The sequence below is a fragment of the Xenopus laevis genome, chromosome 1L (assembly GCF_017654675.1).
Source record: "Xenopus laevis strain J_2021 chromosome 1L, Xenopus_laevis_v10.1, whole genome shotgun sequence".
Taxonomy (NCBI): Eukaryota; Metazoa; Chordata; class Amphibia; order Anura; family Pipidae; genus Xenopus; species Xenopus laevis.
In genome coordinates, this window is record NC_054371.1 from 221,748,626 (window position 1) to 221,769,193 (window position 20,568).

At 35.6% G+C, this 20,568-nt stretch overlaps 1 protein-coding gene across 1 annotated transcript in view; it reads right to left on the minus strand.

Annotated features, from left to right (window-relative positions):
* The window catches only part of dcc.L (DCC netrin 1 receptor L homeolog), a gene marked incomplete at its 5' end in the record, with an annotated part of 292,799 nt that overhangs the window by 64,440 nt on the left and 207,791 nt on the right, over positions 1 to 20,568 (minus strand). Inside the window, 3 exon segments of the mRNA NM_001085785.1 lie at positions 5,743 to 5,937; positions 11,182 to 11,292; positions 11,943 to 12,084. Coding sequence (NP_001079254.1) covers positions 5,743 to 5,937; positions 11,182 to 11,292; positions 11,943 to 12,084 — 448 coding nt within the window.

A 20,568-nucleotide genomic window follows, 5' to 3' on the forward strand; every position in this document is an offset into this window, starting at 1 on the left:
AGGCTGAGTTATACAGGGAACTCTGAGTATCACTCATGTATTATAAGGGATAATGTACCCCCTACTGTAAATGATAAGGATATTAGAAGTCACTGAGGGGTTGTTCTGTGACCATATAAAGGCACAAGGCTGCAGGCTGAGTTATACAGGGAACTCTGAGTATCACTCATGTCTTATAAGGGATAATGTACCCCCTACTGTAAATGATAAGGATATTAGAAGTCACTGAGGGGTTCTGTGACCATATAAAGACACAAGGCAGCAGGCTGAGTTATACAGGGAACTCTGAGTATCACTCATGTATTATAAGGGATAATGTACCCCCTACTGTAAATGATAAGGATATTAGAAGTCACTGAGGGGTTCTGTGACCATATAAAGGCACAAGGCTGCAGGCTGAGTTATACAGGGAACTCTGAGTATCACTCATGTATTATAAGGGATAATGTACCCCCTACTGTAAATGATAAGGATATTAGAAGTCACTGAGGGGTTCTGTGACCATATAAAGGCACAAGGCTGCAGGCTGAGTTATACAGGGAACTCTGAGTATCACTCATGTATTATAAGGGATAATGTACCCCCTACTGTAAATGATAAGGATATTAGAAGTCACTGAGGAGTTCTGTGACCATATAAAGGTACAAGGCTGCAGACTGAGTTATACAGGGAACTCTGAGTATCACTCATGTATTATAAGGGATAATGTACCCCCTACTGTAAATGATAAGGATATTAGAAGTCACTGAGGGGTTGTTCTGTGACCATATAAAGGCACAAGGCTGCAGGCTGAGTTATACAGGGAACTCTGAGTATCACTCATGTCTTATAAGGGATAATGTACCCCCTACTGTAAATGATAAGGATATTAGAAGTCACTGAGGGGTTCTGTGACCATATAAAGACACAAGGCTGCAGGCTGAGTTATACAGGGAACTCTGAGTATCACTCATGTATTATAAGGGATAATGTACCCCCTACTGTAAATGATAAGGATATTAGAAGTCACTGAGGGGTTGTTCTGTGACCATATAAAGGTACAAGGCTGCAGACTGAGTTATACAGGGAACTCTGAGTATCACTCATGTATTATAAGGGATAATGTACCCCCTACTGTAAATGATAAGGATATTAGAAGTCACTGAGGGGTTCTGTGACCATATAAAGGCACAAGGCTGCAGGCTGAGTTATACAGGGAACTCTGAGTATCACTCATGTATTATAAGGGATAATGTACCCCTTACTGTAAATTATAAGGATATTAGAAGTCACTGAGGGGTTCTGTGACCATATAAAGACACAAGGCTGCAGGCTGAGTTATTCAGGGAACTCTGAGTATCACTCATGTATTATAAGGGATATTGTAACCCCTACTGTAAATGATAAGGATATTAGAAGTCACTGAGGGGTTGTTCTGTGACCATATAAAGGCACAAGGCTGCAGACTGAGTTATACAGGGAACTTTGAGTATCACTCATGTATTATAAGGGATATTGTAACCCCTACTGTAAATAATAAGGATATTAGAAGTCACTGAGGATAGCATAGCACAGGAACATAAAAGTACATTCAGCCTGTGGGCCTCCAGTAGGACAGCTCTGGAGTAGGAAAGCTCTAAATGAACTTTAGTGAGCTGATTTAGCAGCAGGGAGATGTCAGTTATTCTGCTAAATTCTTCAAGGTAAAATTGTGACTATGAATATGTTTATACAGTAATATAAAACTGTTAAATGCGATCCTTTCTACTACCCTCTGCAACATTACCAAACTCTGAAATACATTTAAATTGCATTAAACCATTGACATTGGATCCAAAGGTTCATAGCTTCATTAAGCTATTGCTTAATAATAACACCATCATTTAAAGAGGGAATAAACAGTATTAAGAAATATGCCTTATATATCTGGCACATTTTGAGTTTTTTGTGCAGGGTGAGTCTGCAAAATGTAATTTTTTTTTCCAAGAGCTTCAGCAAGTAAAGTCAATGAGATGTATCTCTGGAATCAGATCATAATTCTCTGCTTCAAAGTCAGTGGTCATCCTTTGCATTATAATATCAATTACATGGAAGGCTGACCTTAAGCTTCAGCTTAGAACCGTTGAGATTAGGGTGTAGGACAGGTGCCCATGGAGCAGCGTTTGCACTTAGTAAATGAGCTCAAGTGTATCGTGATAAACACCATCAGTTACTTGGCAACATTTAAATGAATAATAGACACACATTTTCTTGCTAATGGCAAGCAAACAAACAAAAAAATCTCATGAAAGAAGAAAAATAGGAAGCTGGTTTAGAAAGTACAGGCATCAGAAAACCTTTTAGAATTGATTTATTGAGCCATTAAAAGTCAATACCACCTGCAAAATTCCTTTCACTTCAACTTGATAATGCATTGATGAGGGATATTTTTCTTCAGCTTTATGACTCAAAGGATCATCTGGTTGGATGTGAGCAGGACCAGGCAGGCAATGATGTGGAGCTTGCTAAATGTCGGCTTGTATCATCCTGATGTATCCATTGTTCATGCTTAATGCTACCAGACAGCACCTTGTTTCTAAAGGTATCTTCTAACAAACAGCGGTAATAGACTTCTGTAGTGTTGATGATGTATTAGAACCAAAATATAGTTTTTACTGCCCTTTTACTTCCCATGGATTTTTAAAAAGAGCATTCATTGTTTATCACATGGACATTTAGAGACCCATTTATTAAAGATTTAATTTTAGTGGTATTAGAGCTTTTTGAAACCACAAGTAAACTAATTTTCTCTAACACTAAGGGGGTTATTTATCTCAATATTTTCCAAGTGGATCAATCCGCTTGGTTTTTTACGCTTACTTAGGGGCCCATTTACTTAGTTCGAGTTAAGGAATAGAATAAAAAAAAGTTGAATTTTGAATGTTTTTTTTGGCTACTTCGACCAACGAATGGGCTACTTCGACCTTCGACTACGACTTCGACTCCGAATCGAACAATTCGAAATAAAAATCGTTCGACTATTCGACCATTCGATAGTCTAAGTACTGTCTCTTTAAAAAAAAAATTCGACCCCCTAGTTCGCCACCTAAAACCTACCGAAGTTAATGTTAGCCTATGGGGAAGGTCCCCATAGGCTTTGCTATCTTTTTTGGGTTCAACAAAAATCGTTCGATCGATGGATTAAAATCCTTCGAATCGAACAATTTGAAGGATTTAATCGTTCGATTGAACGAATTGCGGTAAATCCTTTTTTTAACTTCGACAGTCGAATATCGAGGGTTAATTAACCCTCCATATTTGCCCATAAGTAAATTTGCCCCTTATTATTACATTTTCCCGAAAATTAGCTTTGCAAGAAAAAATCTAATTTTCGAGATTTTTTCGGATTTTTCACCCGATTTTCATGATTTCTTCATCCGAAAACTCAGATTTTTGTCTGAAAACTTTGAAAACTTCTGGGTATTGCATGAAACCCAGCGCAAATCAAAAAATCCTTGGGACTTCTCCCATTGACCTTGTCAGGTTTGAGATGCCGGATTTTCAGATTCAGACTTTTCCATCTTCATGGTTTACTAAATTCTGAAAAGATCGTGATTTTTTAAAAGTCAGATTTTATAAAAACAAATCATGAATTTATTGTGATTTTTGCCTTCGGAATTTAGTAAATAACACCCTAAGAGACCCATTTATTAATGGTTGAATTTTAGTGGTATTATAGCTTTTTGAAACCACAATTAAACTAATTTTCTCTTACACCAAGAATGCCATGAAAGTTATTAAAAGATCCGAATATATAAAAAAATTGGTAAAAAACTGAACCATGGGCAAAAAAATGGGAACCTCTAAAATTCAAGTTTTTTGCACAATTACTAGTGAAAAAATAAATCCGAAAACCTTTGAAAGTCTGAATGGCTAAAAAAGGTCTTATAGGATCAGTGAATCTTGACCTCTATGGGACCTTGACTGCTTTTTTTGTTTTTTCTTGTAGTTTTACACTACAGAAACTACAGAAGTTTTTAGAAAGAAAAATGTGATTTGTGAAAAAATAGTAATTTAAATGCTAGTAGATAGGCCCCTTATTGATGAAAATGCCTTTATTGTATTATTGTCATGATAACCAGGTCCATTTTTATGGCAGGGTGACTGCAAGTTTGGCACTGGGCTACCAGCACCAGAGAAATCCCTGGAGCGGGGGGCAATGTAGATAAAATCCCTAAGGACATATTATATTAAGTTACTAATAGTCTTTTTCAGTAAATATCTCATTGAAATTATAAAACCAATGAAAAATACTCTATCATCAGGGCTGGAGAAAAGCGGTGGTCTTTAATTAAACATACAGTAAATCAGGCTTCTTTGGCATTTTCCAGCATGAAAGATTCTAATTGCAAATAAACATTGGTATTTTCTGGCATGACAGATACTAATTAGACGTGAAAACACATTACTGGTATTTTGTGACATGACAGATACTAATTAGGAGTGAAAATATATTATTTGTAATTCCTGGCATGGTAGATATTAATTGAAAGTGAATATATTTGAATTATCTTACCAAAACTGGGGAGGCCTATTCATTAAAGGTTGAATTTTAGTGGCATTAGAGCTTTTCGAAACCATGATTAAACTCTATTTCTCTATAACCACGAATGCCATGAAAGTTATTATAAGATCCAATTTTAAAAAGCACAAATAAAAAAGCTGAAAGATCCCAAAAAAATGCTAATATCTCAAAAATCATAAAAAAATTACGTTATTTGGACAATTACTAGAAAAAAAATGAAAACAGCTAAAAGTCTGAATGGTTAAAAAAGGTCCAATAGGATCACTGCAGCTAATATTGACTGCTTTTACATGATTTTTGCGCTAAATCTTGGATTTTTAGAGTTTAAATAAATTTTTAGAGAAAAATACATTTCTTGAAAAAAAAAAAGAAATCCGAATATTAGTAAATCAGCCCCTAAGTGTGAAAGTCATCAAGAATAGATGTAGTAGTAAATTAGTTGGAAAATAAAAAAACATTTATTAGGATAAAACATGTTTCGTGCGTAGCAGGGCACTTAATCATAACCTATAACCCATAGACTGGCCTTGCCCATTTTTGGAAGCATCTTCATGACAACCATGGTAACCAAAAAACATTCTTAGAGTACTGAAACTTACTGTACCTACTAGACTTTTGGAACCAATTAAAAATGTATTCTGCTTGTATCTAATTGCTTTCATGCACTCATATGTTGTACACAAACATTTTTTTCATAACTATATAACAAAAGATGTTCTCATATATGAATCAACTTTTTTTAGGGTCCAAATGCTTAGAATGACATCTGTGACCAACAAATTGCTACTGATTAAATCACATGATGTTATATTCAAAGAACAATTGGGGTTGAGTGGGTTGAGTCAACCCACTCAACCCCAATTGTTCTTTGAATATAACATCATATGATTTGATCAGTGTATGCAAAATCTACCTCAATAGGAGAAGACCTTGTATAAATGTTATAAGCCATATCCATGAAGCCATCATTCTATTGAAATATGTTACATCAAAATGACTTATCATTGGTGGCTGGACATTCCAAGAAAGGTATCATGATGACATGATAATTGATTAGTATTGGCAAGATTCTGAAAAATGCCTCATAACTACTTGATACATCCAAGCCAACTTGAATGTGTCACCTGAAGAACCTGAATTCATTAAATGACATATGAGTTGCTAATGCAAATTGTCTGTTTAATTTTGGCAAAACTTACCTAAATTTTCAATCGAATAATATCGCTGTTTGCTATCCACCCTGACTGTTTCTGCATATGGGCTTCCAACTCCATAGCCAATAATGTAGCCTCTCACTACAATGTTGGGGTTCAGCGGCGGAGTCCAACTCATAATGATACTGGTTGTTAATGGTCTTACATGAAGAGAACTTGGCTGGTCTGGAACCTGGGATTCTGGAGGCAGAAGGAAACAATTATTAATATATTTTTATTCCTGCAGCACGGCTAATGTTATTTAATAATAAATATATGGAATACTAAGGGGGTTATTTATCATTATAAAGTCTGGACTTTTCCTTTAATAAATTCCAAAAAATTAATTAAAAGTCTGATTTCATAAAAAAAAAATCACGAATATTTTGTGATTTTTATATTCAGAGTTTAGTAAATAACCCCCTAAATTGCAAACAGAAGAATAAACTGTAGGGCATGGGATGAAAGTTATGCTTAATGCAAAAAGAAATGTAATGGAAACCAACTTTAATCTCTGCATGTTACGTCATTACAGATCATGTTTAATGTATGATTAGAACAGACGTTCATGGGAAATCAACCCAGATTATTGTTATTTAACTTCAACTTCAAATTTGTTCAGCTTTAAAGCTAATTATTTGAAGAAACCTAGGATGTCCTAGATCCAATTCATATGACATTTAAACAGAAAATTAATCCAATAGCTAATAAATGATTCAGCATTGGAATTGATTCAGTGCATGCAGCTTAAAATATTTAGCTTAGGAAAATGTCATTGTTATAAAAATGCTGCCAAACCACCTACAAATATTTATATTATATATTTCGTCAAGAGTGAAAATAACAGTAGATATGTTAACTTGGTAAACAGTGTATTTTACAAACAATGGGAAATACATTTTGCATTGGCCAAACATACACAAAAAACTTTTTAATAATTTTAAAATTTAACATCTTGGATGGAAAAATGCAAATTCATAGGCATACACAATTAACTGATACATATATGTATGTCAGAGAAGCAAAAGGAGAAACTGTCTCTTAGGTGTATGTTTTAAGTGGTGAGAACAGTACAATATTACAAGCACCTTATGGAGCACAACATAGTAGCTTGTTCCTTTGAGAGCTGAAGGGACATGCTAAAAGCAAACTCCACTGAAGATACTCATAATATAGAACATATCTCCATTATAAGTCTCACACCACTTGAAGACATACACCTGCCTGAAGTATTCCCAAATGAAATCCTGGAAACTACACTTGCCCTTTAAATCAATTACCTTAAGCTGAGTAGTAGTTTCCAGAAAAGGACAGGAACAGGGTTAAGCTTTTTAATACTTTATATTGAAGAAACATTGCTCCGTGGGGTTCAATAGTCCATATTTGGAGGCACTAAACATTGTATAAAAAACAATTATAAACCTTATTACTTAATTCACTGAGCTGGGTCTTCCACTTGGTTTTGATCAAACCCAAAGTCACATAAAATATATTTCTAAATATAGCAAGTTTTAAAAACATTAGGAGAGTTATTTACTAAAACTCATTTTTTTATTAAAACAAAGTCGACCTAACTCCCATCCACTAATTTAACTCGTTTATCAATAATTCTTTTGGAGCTAAAAAACATTGCAACAAAATGTGTCCGTCAGTTTCGAATTGTACGACGGGCATTCTGAAAACTAGACTTTAATATATTATCACGATGAGAACTCATATTTATCGGATTATCAGACGAAAACCAACGCAGATCAAGAAACATCTTCATGGACCTCTGCCATTGACTTCTACAGGTTTGAAATGGAGTATTTTCAGATTTGGATATTTTCAGCTTTGAGGTATAATAAATCTCTAAAAATCGGAGTTATTCTTTATCCTCTAAAAATTCAAGTTTTCCCATTTAAAAACTCGACCAGAAAAATTTAAGTTTAATAAATGGGCCCCTAGTTGTTAATATGCTGAACAGAAAGCAGGTTAATTTTCTTGCATTTAACATCCTTAATTTTGCCTCTTTTTTTGTTGACTTTGATGCTAATTATGCAACTGTATGGTGGTGGTGTCAGCTAGTGAGGAGTGAAATTGTGTTGCAAACACGGATTCAACTCAAAGTTCTGCAATCCAGTGAATATTTGTGTGAAACCATAGCAACCTTTTGTCATATAATTTTTTGCCTTGAATGTTCATAAAACGGGACAGATATGGTCATCACTAGTGTCTGCAACCTCAAATTTAAGGGACAAATTTATCAAAAATTCAAGATTGTGTTTTTCCACAATTCGAGGAAAAAAAACACATGATGGTAGAAAAAAAGTCCCTGGAGTTTAGTGGTGATTTTTTTCCCATGACCATGAAACTAGATCTCAAAAGCTGATAAGTCCCTGGCTTTATTTGTTCTTTACTTTTTTTAAAAAAAGAAATAAATAAGCACTTACAAATGAAATGCTCAGAAAACATCTTTCATAAATAATGTTGTGTGCTTCAATTTGAACTTGTTGCCTTGCCCCCTCTTTTAGCAGTGGGCAAATAAATGCTAATCTGATTTATGCCGAGCTTTTCTACAATTTATTACATATGCATTACATTGCTCAGCACTTCCAATTATTTATCCAATAGATTTACAGAAAAGCCAATGGAGGCTCTTTTTCTATCCATTTTCCATAATGTTAACAGGTTCTCTACATTTTCATTCCGACAAATGAAATGAAACCTTTTAAGCACAATAGGCTGCAGGCACTTTCATTGCATGCAAATCCTGAAGCTGCGAATAAATATTTAAAATTTTCCCCAGATGTCAACAAGCACATGGGAGCTTTGCAGGGAGCCTTGACTCAGCCGTGATGTTTGGCTTTCTAATCAGTTTAACAAAATGCAGTAATTAAAAGAAATATCCAGTGGGAATTGCAGACTTATTCTTCATCACACTGTTCCTCTCCTTGATGCTTATTTCAATCACAGGCATGGTAAAGGCACAAACTATACAAATGCTAAAGGAAATGCAGCTAACAAGCTGTCTTGCATCACGACTGTATATTTACCATTAGTTGACATGTTTAGAGCTCACAGTAACTGACAGAAATATGAATTGTTTTGTCAGTGCAAGCAAGAGAACAAAAAAATCAAAAAAATGTCAGCCACAGGGCTCCAGATGCAACGGCCACGAAAATAGTCATTATTGCTTTTTGTATAAACACTTGGAACCATAAATAACAGTAAAGTGTATATATATATACACATATACATTTCTTTATATTTCCCCCTCAATGCTCAATGTTAAAGGGGAACTCCTGCTTCCAATTTTGATAAAGAGGCCACATAACACAGAAACCCCTAATATACCCATCAAAGTTACTTGTTTCTTCAAAAAGTATGAATAAATACCATTTTCTATGTTGAATTCCAGCTGTGTAACATTTCTTCTCTTTCTGCATCATTTGAAATTCTCGCAGGGAAGTAGGGACTAAACACTGACATTACAAATTGTAACAACTTCTCCACAGCTTACAGACAACATGCAGGAACTACATAACCCACAATGCATTGCACTGGGATGTTCCGTTCCTTATTGAAATCATGTGTGCAGGGAATTGTGGGGTTTGGAGGAACTACACTGAATTGGTTACTACTGCAGAGTCCTTAACCTTGTCTCTTAGGAGTCCCCAAACATTTTTACCTGTGAGCAACATTCAGATTTAAAAAGAATTGGGGAGCAACATAAGCATGAAAAATGTTCCTGGGGTGCTGAATAAGGGCTGTGATTAGCCATTTGGTAGCCCCTAAATGGACTGGCAGCCTACAGGAGGCTCATTTTGGCAGTGCACCTGTTTTTTATTCAACCGAAACTTGCCAACCAGCCAGTAATTAAAAATTAATTACCTGCTTTTAGGCCATGGGGAGCAACATCCAAGGGGTTGGAGAGCAACATGTTGCTCACGAGCCACTGGTTAGGGACCACTGCTCTAGATGAATCATAAATTAAATGCTCCTCGGCTTTCCACCTGCAAGCTTCCATCAGTGTTCTACTCCCGCCTCCTGCATGAGATAAAACTCCTTGCCCCTCCTCCTGTAAACTTCCACCTTATAATCAATTAATGTGAGTGTGGAATTATTTCTTATATGGGAACTATTGTTAAAATTCAAATTTAATATAAGCTTCATCACACTGAAATAATATATTTTCTAAATAAAATAAACTAAAAATGCTGTACCGTTTCTAGAATAATCAAGTTTATCTTCACTATCCCTCACTCAGCATCTGTTTCTGTTCATTTTACCTTGTTGCTGGAGTTGGGAGGCTGATTTTCATTGAGAGCTTTATCCAGTATACTCTATCTTATAGGGGAGGCTACCTTTTTTAGCAAATGTATTGGAACTAATTCAAATAACCGATTCAAGTACCATCAACATCTAACAACATAACTGACTGGCACAAATTCAGCATATAGAGAGACATTATTTCTGTAGAGAGACATTATTTCTGGTGATTTTAATAGAGTGAGCTCTAATACATCTTCTATAGACAGTTAAATCTATTTTGGATTTAACTGTCATTAAAAATCAGACCCCCAATTCCTGCATGAAGAGACAGATGCTGAGAGAGGGATAGTGAAGAGTAACTTGAATATTTCAGAACAGTTCAGAATTTGTAACTGATTATATTTAGAAAATGTCTTTTTTCAGAATGATGAAGCTTATTTTAAACTTACATTTTTGTGATAGTTACCGTTTAAGTGGGTGTGAAATTTTTTGGACCAATTAAAGTCAAGTTCCACAAATATTGCTGAATCCCTGGTCATTATGAGTAAATAAATATAAATATGTTAGCTTGTCGAAAATTAGAACCAGATGCTTCACAGCAAATTTAATTTACAGTCCAAAAGCAATGGTAAATTGACCTATGCTACCAAAATATTTTGAAAGTGTTAATTAATTATGGCTTTATGGGGCTCCAAAAACTCCTGCCCCTGCAACCACAGGGTCTGTGTCCTCTTTAGTTACGCCCCTTATTAAAACCTGTGCCCAAAACTAGGAAGTGTACTATGAAGACACTTAAGAGGAAGAATATGTATGTGGAAGAACCCAACAATATTTGAATGAAAAAAATTAAAGAAATCTGGGCTAAACCTAAAACTTTTTAGAACAGGGTTTCTCCTACCTGATGTACTCTAATCATTGCCAGTCAATAGATGAAAGAACAGAGGTACTAAAAGGATTCTAGTTTATTTTAGATTGTTACTGAAAAAACTATTTCAGATGGTCTGAGGTATTTCTGGCTGCCACTATATTTGGGCCAAGATTGACAATACCACCCTTAAGGTTTTTCTAGTTACATATTGGATGCAAAAACTACAAACCCTCGCTACCAGTGACTTGTGCAATAAATCCCCCCTTTTCCTCCAGGAGACATACTGTATCCTAAAAAGACCATAAAAAAGTATGCAACCTTACCATCAAGATCATTCTCTGGTGTTTCAGCTGTGTACCAGTCTGAAGAGGGTCCAGTTCCATTTACAGTCATAGCAGCCACTTGAAAACTGTATTGGCTTCCTTTTTCAAGTCCTAAACAACACAAACAAACCACCATTAAGTAAACTAAAATTGAACTCACAAAAAATCTCATCAAACATACTTTGCAGGTCTAAACCCCTGAAAAAAAAGGTATTTGTCCTATTACTAGCAGTGACTCATCATATTATAAGTGGTAACAGATACATGGAAATTAATTAATTAGGCATCAACATAAACACTTCATTAATAAGATCCCCTGTATCGCTGGCAATTTTATTTGAAAGTATGGGGTGCATCCTTATACATTGCAATTCCTCATAAACCTAATCACAAATATTCTTTGCTTCTTTCCCCTTTATATTCAGCTTAGAAATTTTATCTACTACATCATCATTCTTACCATCCTCTATAAAGTTTTCAGCTGAACGATGGTTTTGGGGCATAAACTTAATGTCTGGATTTATTCATTTTTTCCACATGCTATTATGTAGTGGAGCCTTATCCTTTATCATTTTTGGTGCTGCATTAAATACACTGGCAAATTTCCAAGAAATTCATTAAGGGCAAGATACTCAATAAAATACTACAAAAAAATTAAAATTGAAAAAAAGAAATCGAGAATTTTAATAAATTGTAGATCTGAATCAAAACAATGGCATGTTCATGAACTATATCATGTCTTCTGCTCAGGAAATACTGACCTGTGAAGAGATACCAGAGGTTGTTGGGTTCTAGAGTTTCAAGTTCCCCCCTCCTGGTTGTCTTTCTATGCCGAATTTTGTAGCCTGTAATGAATCCATTTTGTGTTCCCGGTGGAGGAGGTAACCAGCTGACTTTTATACTCTGAAAAAGAGAAGTATGTCTGGTTTAATGGATGCAGGAAGCACAGAACCAGGTATGATGGATACAGGCAGGAGACACTCTGCATAACTGGAGACATCTCTAGCAATGTACTTTATATGAGATCTGTTATCCTGCATGCCAATGCCAGGAAGTTGCTGTTCTTTAGTAACTTAACATTGTAACTACTAGTAGACCCCTTGGGGTATACAGCCATGCTCAGTTCATATTATACAGATAATAGATCCCTTTTTGGCTCAGAGGAGTAAAAAAAATCATGGTTGGTAGGAACAAGTATGGACATGGTTACTACTCTGGTGTCATAATATTGTGTAGGGAGGAAGCACACCAATGTATACTGCACATGCCTTTAAATAATTTTACAGCAGAATAGTAGCACAAGCTTTCAGGGAACAACCCCCTTCCTCAGATGCAGACTTACGGGGTGATTTATCAACAATCAAATTAAAATTTTTGCCACCATTTGTATTTTTTTTTACACTAAATCCCCAGAATTCCAATTATGCTTCAAAAAAAAACCTCAACTGTACAATATTTAAGTGCAAAAAACTTGAATCTAAAACCTGCTGAGCTAATGTCAATGGAAGCTGTCCATGGCAAAACATTTTTTCAAAGTGAAATAGGTATAGAATTCTGGAAGAACCTTATCTATACCTTCTTCACATGTGAGGCTACTTTACAAGTTGAACATAAATCCATGAAAATGGCTGTTGGTGTTGGCTTACTATAATATTCCCAATTTTTTCTTTTGACCCATAACCTTAGACCTTTGTGCCAAAGGATTAATTTAGGGTTCAAAGCAACCATTCAGCATGTATCTTTTGTCATTATACTGCAGGTAGAAATATGAAATAACATCTCTGATTGGTTGCTGCTGGTTGTTGCCTTAGTGTGGCTGAGCTTTGTAATTAGCAGAGCGAGTTGGATATAATCCAAAAATATGTATCCTCTTCATCCTAATGTTATTTTAACACATGATTTGACTCTTCTCTTTGAATGGGAAATGTACTTAACACAATTTTATTTCAACTACTTTGAAATGTTATTTCACTTCCTGAACAATGAAAGAAATACTTGAGCTGTGAAATGTTTCTTATTGCACCAAAATGTTGAACAATTTGCTTAAAACCTTCACAGAAACCTTCTTTCTCAGGTTCTCTAAAATAGTCCATGATTTATATGCAAAACCAAAAATAGACTTAAAATAAAAAGGGAAATCCCTGTTATGTGGGGCCGCAACATATTCAGATAGAAAGAATTTTCTAGTAATTAGTTGTCCAAGTAGATATGTTTGAGATGTCCTGCTACAGGTATATGTATTAAATGGATACCTGGTTTTCTTCAGAACATCATGACTTTGGATTTAGATTTGGCCAAATCTTTTAAACATTGGGATAATTGATGAGGAGGTATTTGTTTTATTTTATCAAGTAAAATGTTTTTGCTCAGTGACATGAAAATAAATTTCAGGTAGCAGCAGAACGGTTTCTCAGGTGCCGAGTCTGGCTGCGACATAATTGATTTCACTACAGAAGTAAATCTCATGAGGTGCAGAAAACAGTGTTTAATGTAGTGATGCTTCACTCCTCAGGAGATCTCAAGAAAAACATCGGAGAAAGACTTGATAAAAATGTCCATAATGTTCTAAATATGGTGAGACATTTACTGAATATCATATTGTTTGTATATGTAGTGTGGGAAATAAGACAATCCAAGGTGGATTTTTAAATGTAAATTAAAATGAGATAAATTTCTAATTCAGAGCTAAAAAAATTATTACAGAATTGTACTCAGTATGTGTTTGGGTGAACATGGATAGTCAATTCTATCTCTTTACTGAGATCTTTTGTAGCTGTTTTCTTGTAAAAAAATTAGATCCTCAAAACATTTTGGAGCCAGAGACCACTTGATCACAGTTTATAGATCACAGAATGTGTTTTCACTATTTTTTAGCCCCTAATTGACAGATATGCACAAGTATATCAGTAACATAGAGGTCAAAGTCAGTAACATCTAGAGTGTGGGATACTTGAAGGTCTATTTATGAAAGGTCAGATATTAGTGGTTTTAGAGGTTTTTGACACTACGACTAAACTCATAAACTCTAAAACTATGAACATCATGAGATTTATTAAAAGATCCAAATAAGAAAAGTAGCAACGGAAAATAATGTGCTAAAAAATATTAAATGGCCCAATAGGATCAGCGCAGCTCCCACTTACTTCTACAGGAGTTCGACAACTTACTGTATATTTAGTGAAGTTTGGTATCAGTGGTTTTCATGGTGATTACGCTTAATAAATGGTTTAAACCATGAATTTTTAAAGATTCATGGAAATTCTAAATTTGATTGTTAGTAAATGGGCCCCCTTAGGAGTCCACCACCATACCCATTACTACCAACATTAGAAGTGTAAGATGAACCACTGCTAAATGCCTCAAGACTAAAGGGCCTATTTTTTAAGGCTCAATTTTTTCTGGTGAAGGGGAAAAATACGAATTTTTCAAGATTTATTATGCTCCAAAGCTGCTAAAAATCAGGATCCAAAAATACTCCAGCTAAAACCTAAGTCATGCAAAAGTCAATGGCAGATGTCCCTTTTGCAATTGGAAGATGTTTTTTTTTTGCCTTCGTGACATTTAAGGGTTTTGTGGTGTTTGACACTGGTTTTCGTTTGAAAATTCATAAAAAACCAAGGGTTTTGGGCGGCAACTAAAAAATATTGAGGTTTTCGAGAGACCATTTGGAAAAGTCGCACAATTTGAATTGTCGCACGATTTTGTCAAGACTTTTTCCCGCACTTACAATTTTCGTTTGGATTTTATTGCAAATTAAGCTAAATCATGGCTGGGAGTTAGGTAAAATTTTTATTTTTAAAATAATGACACAAATCCCCCCCCAGAAACACCCTTATTTGTCTTATTATATCTGTGAAGGCATTATGGCAATGGGAATGGGTAGGCCCATCAGTCACCCACACAGCAGTCTCAAAAAATAATCCAATAGAATTTGATTTCTGCCCTAACATAATAGACCTGAAATAGGTTTCACTCTTATGAATAAAACTCAATTTAACGATATCCCTAGGGCCTTAGTGGGGCTAGGGATAACAAGCATAAGAAGCTGCATTTCATTGTTATCTGCATATTAGATTGCAAGCTCTTCCTAAAAATACTGCTTGCCCAGGGAAAGAACCCACTGTGTGATGCTGGCATAACTACATACAGTAAGACTAAAGCCATAGTTATTGTTGGATAGTGAAATTGGATGTAGGCAGTGGAAATACAGTTAGCGCAGTAAGAATCAAACACAAACTAATATTCTTAATAATTCAAAAGATTCCAGTTTCTAACAATGATTACGCTCTCTTCCTTGTTATTTGGTCTTTCTATCTCGCAACCTTCTCGTGTTTACTAATTCAGATAATCTGCTCGTTCACAGTGGGACAGTAATTCGGAATATGATTTTTTTTTTTTTGCTTGCAAGAAAGAACAACAACAAAAATGACTGCACTTCAATCTTAATTAAATATGCATGTTTAGTAATGAAAAAAGGTTTTTTTTATTCTCCTATGGTAGTGCCGCTGTAATGATCAGACAATCCCTACAGACTTCTTTATGCAAATATTTTACAGCGTTTGATAAATTCATTTTGCATTTTTAATGAAAGCAGACAACAGGGTAAAAGCTCTTGTTACGCTTGTAGAAGGGTCTCTCAATTTCTGTTGCTCTCTTCTTCATGTCCGACAACACTTTGTTACACTGAAAACTTGAAAAAGACCAAGGCTCATCAATGCATATACTGGTGCAGAATGACCCCCACCCAAACTGCCTTTTACTGCCTGTGGGCTGGGACTGTAGAAAGCTAATAAAAACGTTTACTCTTTTCTTGTTTCACCACACTTACCTATACTGACCTAACTGTATATCTTAAGAAGCCTCAAAGGCTGCACTTGTCCAAAAACGTCACCCAAGCCACTCATAAAGGTATAGAATCAGCCACCACAATATCAACAGACAGGGTATTCCCCAATGTCACTGTCCTCACTGTGAAGAACCACCTACGCTGCCTCAAATGAAAGTCCTGTTCCTCTAGTCTAAAGGGGTGGCCTCTCGTTCTTTAATCTTTTCGATGAGAAAAAGTTCCACCACTAACTGTCTATGTCTTATAATGTTCCAACCGGTATTTAAATCCTGTTAACCCCTCCCATTATGTTTAAAACCAATCAACATTCAATGGGGATTAACCCTATATTCTTAGTATAAACACATAGCTTCCACTGTGGGGCATATGTATCCTATCCCATGTATCATTGATAGTAAATTAGAGTAACATATTCATTTTTAACAATCTTGGTTAAATTCTTGTGCAGGAATATGTTACTCTAATTATAGACATTTTGTCAATTTCCCAGCTGCCCCCAGTCATGTGACTTGTGCCTGCACTTTAGGAGAGAAATGCTTTCTGGCAGGCTGCTGTTTTTCCTTCTCAATGTAACTGAATGTGTCTCAGTGGGACATGGGTTTTTACTATTGAGTGTTGTTCTTAGATCTACCAGGCAGCTGTTACCTTGTGTTAGGGAGCTGTTATCTGGTTACCTTCCCATTGTTCTTTTGTTTGGCTGCTTGGGGGGAAAAGGGAGGGGGGTGATATCACTCCAACTTGCAGTACAGCAGTAAAGAGTTATTGAAGTTTATCAGAGCACAAGTCACATGACAGGGGGCAGCTGGGAAATTGACAATATGTCTAGCCCCATGTCAGATTTCAAAATTGAATATAAAAAAATCTGTTTGCTCTTTTGAGAAATGGATTTCAGTGCAGAATTCTGCTGGAGCAGCAGTATAAACTGATTCATTTTGAAAAATTTTTTTTTCCCATGACAGTATCCCTTTAAATACCGGTTGGAACATGCTGCCAATACAGACACCTATGACTGTGCCGGAGGGAACGAAACACGTAAGGAGGGCCATGTGGGGTCAGTATGTATCGAAATTTTAATGTAACTCACATAAATACTTTGTTTTAACTAATGAAAAGCCTTGGGACATATATCTTTTGATTTAAATTTTTTGCATGCCTATGGAACTGGGGCAAGTCCCTTTGGCTGATATACAGAAATCAGATGTGGATTCCCGCCTAAATATTGATGTCCTATAATGTGCATGGAAAGAGTAACCATGTCCCTTTACAAGTGCCTGTTCTCCGGAAAAAACTGGACAGTCTACCCTTATAGTTTTCCATCCCTTTTGCCAGTTTTCTCTTTTCTGTAGTCTCTCTAGCTCTTCAATATCCCTCGTAAGTACTGGAGCCCAAAAACTGCTCTTCACACTCAAGGTAAGGCCTTATTAGGAACCTGTAATGTGGCAGAATTATGTTTTCATCCCTCAAGTTAATGCCTTTTATCCAAATTACTTTATTTGCTTTAGTAGCCAATGAGTGGCACTGCCTAGACTTACACAGCTTGTTGTGCACAAAAAAATCCTTCTTAATTAAGGAGGTCCCTCAACAAACTGCCATTTAATGTTTAACTCACATTTATGTTATTTATACCAATGTGCATAACCTTGCACTTATGAATAGACATGCACCAAATCCAGAACGTGGCCGAATTCTGCATGCCAGGCTAAACTGAATCCAAACCTTAAAAATGACAAATTAAAAAAATTGCAAGTGTTATTCAGTTTTTTTTTCACCATTCCAGATATGCAAATTATGGTTCAGATGTGGTTCAGGATTCAGTCGGATCCCAAAAACAAGGATTTGGTGCACACAACTAGTCACATGTACGTTGGAAAACATCTGTCCTTTAAAAATGATTTCTCATTAAAAAAAGACTGTTTAAAGGAACACTATACCCCTTAAATAAATACTTAAAAACCCCAGGTCCCGACCATTCTGCATAACAGGGCCCATGTTTGTACTAAAAAACAGTATATTATTATGAAGATTGTTTGGTTACAGGAAGCAGGGGTTAACATATAAGGTGTTTTATTTAATATATTTTTATAGAGACCTACATTGTTCGGCGAGGAAATAGTTTTCCTATGAATAAAACAGAGACTATTTTTCCATGCTTGATCCCCACACACAAATAAATATCTGTAAACATACTTAATATGTGTCCTTCTGTTCCAAGAACTACAGACGTTCCTAATCGATACGTTATAGATCGAACTAGAGCAGGTAAACAGCTAGAGGTCACCAGACAATGTAACACATTCTACTCATCTCTTGTAAATGAATAGTTGTTGTTCTAAATGATTGCTGAGATGAGATTTGCCATGTTAAAGCCCACAGCAATGAAATGAGTTAACCACCTATTTCAGAACATATATAGAGAATGCTAGAGCCTTCCATCCCCAATCAATGTATTAATTCAATACTCTCTTTTATATCTTTACGTACTGTAATTGAACATATTACTTGACTACATATTAATTTATCAGTATTAAACAATACTATAGTCAAATATAACAAATAATTATACTCAATAAGAATATGGATATATCTGTCGGTGAGCACTGTGCAAGGGTCCAAAAGCAATTAGCAAAATGTAAAATAAAAAACATGCACAGTAGCTCACTTCAAGCATTTATTTGTGCAAAATCAACACAACAATTTAGATACAATATTATGCAATTATAAAAATCAATGTGAAACATAAGAAGCCTCATGTCAGCCATTCCCTCCTGGCGTGTTTTACGCCATTGGGAGCTTCATTGCCTCCTCTGATGAGGCGCCCAATGGCAAAGTGAGCTACTCTGTGGGGCAGATTTACTATGGGTCGAATATCGAGGGTTAATTAACCCTCAATATTTGACCATCGAAGTAAAATCCTTCGACTTCGAATATCAAAGTCGAAGGATTTACTGCATTATAGATCGAAGGAAAAATCGTTCGATCGAACGTTTCGAAGGATTTTAATCCATCGATCGAATGATTTTCCTTCGATCATAAATTACTTTAGAAAGCCTATGAGGAAGGTCCCCATAGGCTAACATTGGTGCTCGGTAGGTTTTAGGTGGCGAAGTAGGTGGTCAAAGTTTTTTTTGAAAGTGACAGTACTTCGACTATCGAATGGTCGAATAGTCGAAGGATTTTTAGTTTGCATCGTTCGATTCAAAGTCGTAGTTGAAGGTCAATGTAGCCAATTCGATGGTCGAAGTAGCCAAAAAAAAACTTCGAAATTGGAAGTTTTTTTCATTCTAATCCTCCACTCTAGCTGAGTAAATGTGCCCCTGTGTGTTCTTTATTTTAAATATAACAAATAGTGCATAATTTGTTCAGGTAGGTACCTTTATATCTAAAAACAGGGAGTCTTAAAGGGGACAAATTTAATGGGGATTTCTCAAATCTTTTTGGAAGCCTGACCTTAAAGATAAACAAATGTATTAACATTCCTAGCTATGCTTTGGGGTAATTGTTGTAAGAATAAGCCTTAAAAAGTTGCTTTTGAATGAAAATGTTGCCAAAAGCTTTGCTAGCACCATCCGGACATGACGAGGCCCATTTAGGTCAAACTTCAGTGGTAGTTAGCAATGAGGGAAATTTTTCGCCACAAAAATAACTCCCATAGACTCTACAGGGTGAAAAAAATTTTTACAGGTCAAAAAAATGTCACCGCCCATAGACTTCAATGCATTTCGCCCATCACTAGTGGTAGTGGCTTTTATTTCTTTAAAATTATAAATCCCTTGAAAGTTAGTAAAAGACCTGTATAGAAAAAGTATGAATGGAAAAAAAAATGCAGAAAAAATAAGAATGTAGGTCATTTATCAACACTGGGCAACCAATCAAATTGCTGCATTTATTCTTCTACTTGCAGCTGGCTTTAAAAAGCTATTCACTGATTGGTTGCTATGGGTAACTCCCCATGGGCAAAGTTGATTCACAAACATAGAGTGTAGTGCTACACAATCAATCTCACCGCTTTTTGTAGCGTCGGGTGCCAGCTGCGACTCTGTCTGCCCAGGTCCAGTTCAAATTCCGATACAAACTCCAGCAGCACTCCGGTATAGTGAAAGAAATTTATTTGTGCAAATGAAGCAACGTTTCGGGCAAAACCAGCCCTTTATCAAAGTTGCCCAGTGTTGATAAATGAGCCCCATTCTTAAACCTCTAAAAAATTTACTTTTTTGTATAATTACAAGCAGAAAAAAAAATCCGATAGTCTAAATGGCTAAAAAAAATTCCAATAGGATCAACGCAGCTCCCATTGACCTCTATAGGATCTCAACTGCTTTCAATTGGAGAAATTTTGTATTCGAGTGTTTTGTGGTTTTTAAACTCAATAAATCAAAAAACATTTTTTGAGTTTTAGAGAAATTTTAAAAAGTCAACCTTTATAGAAAAAATATGATTCGTGAAAAAAAGGAAATCCAAATGTTTGTAAATAGGCTCCATCATTTTCTGATGGCTACTTTCTCAGGCTGAATTAACTAACTTGTAGCTCTCAGCACTTTGCA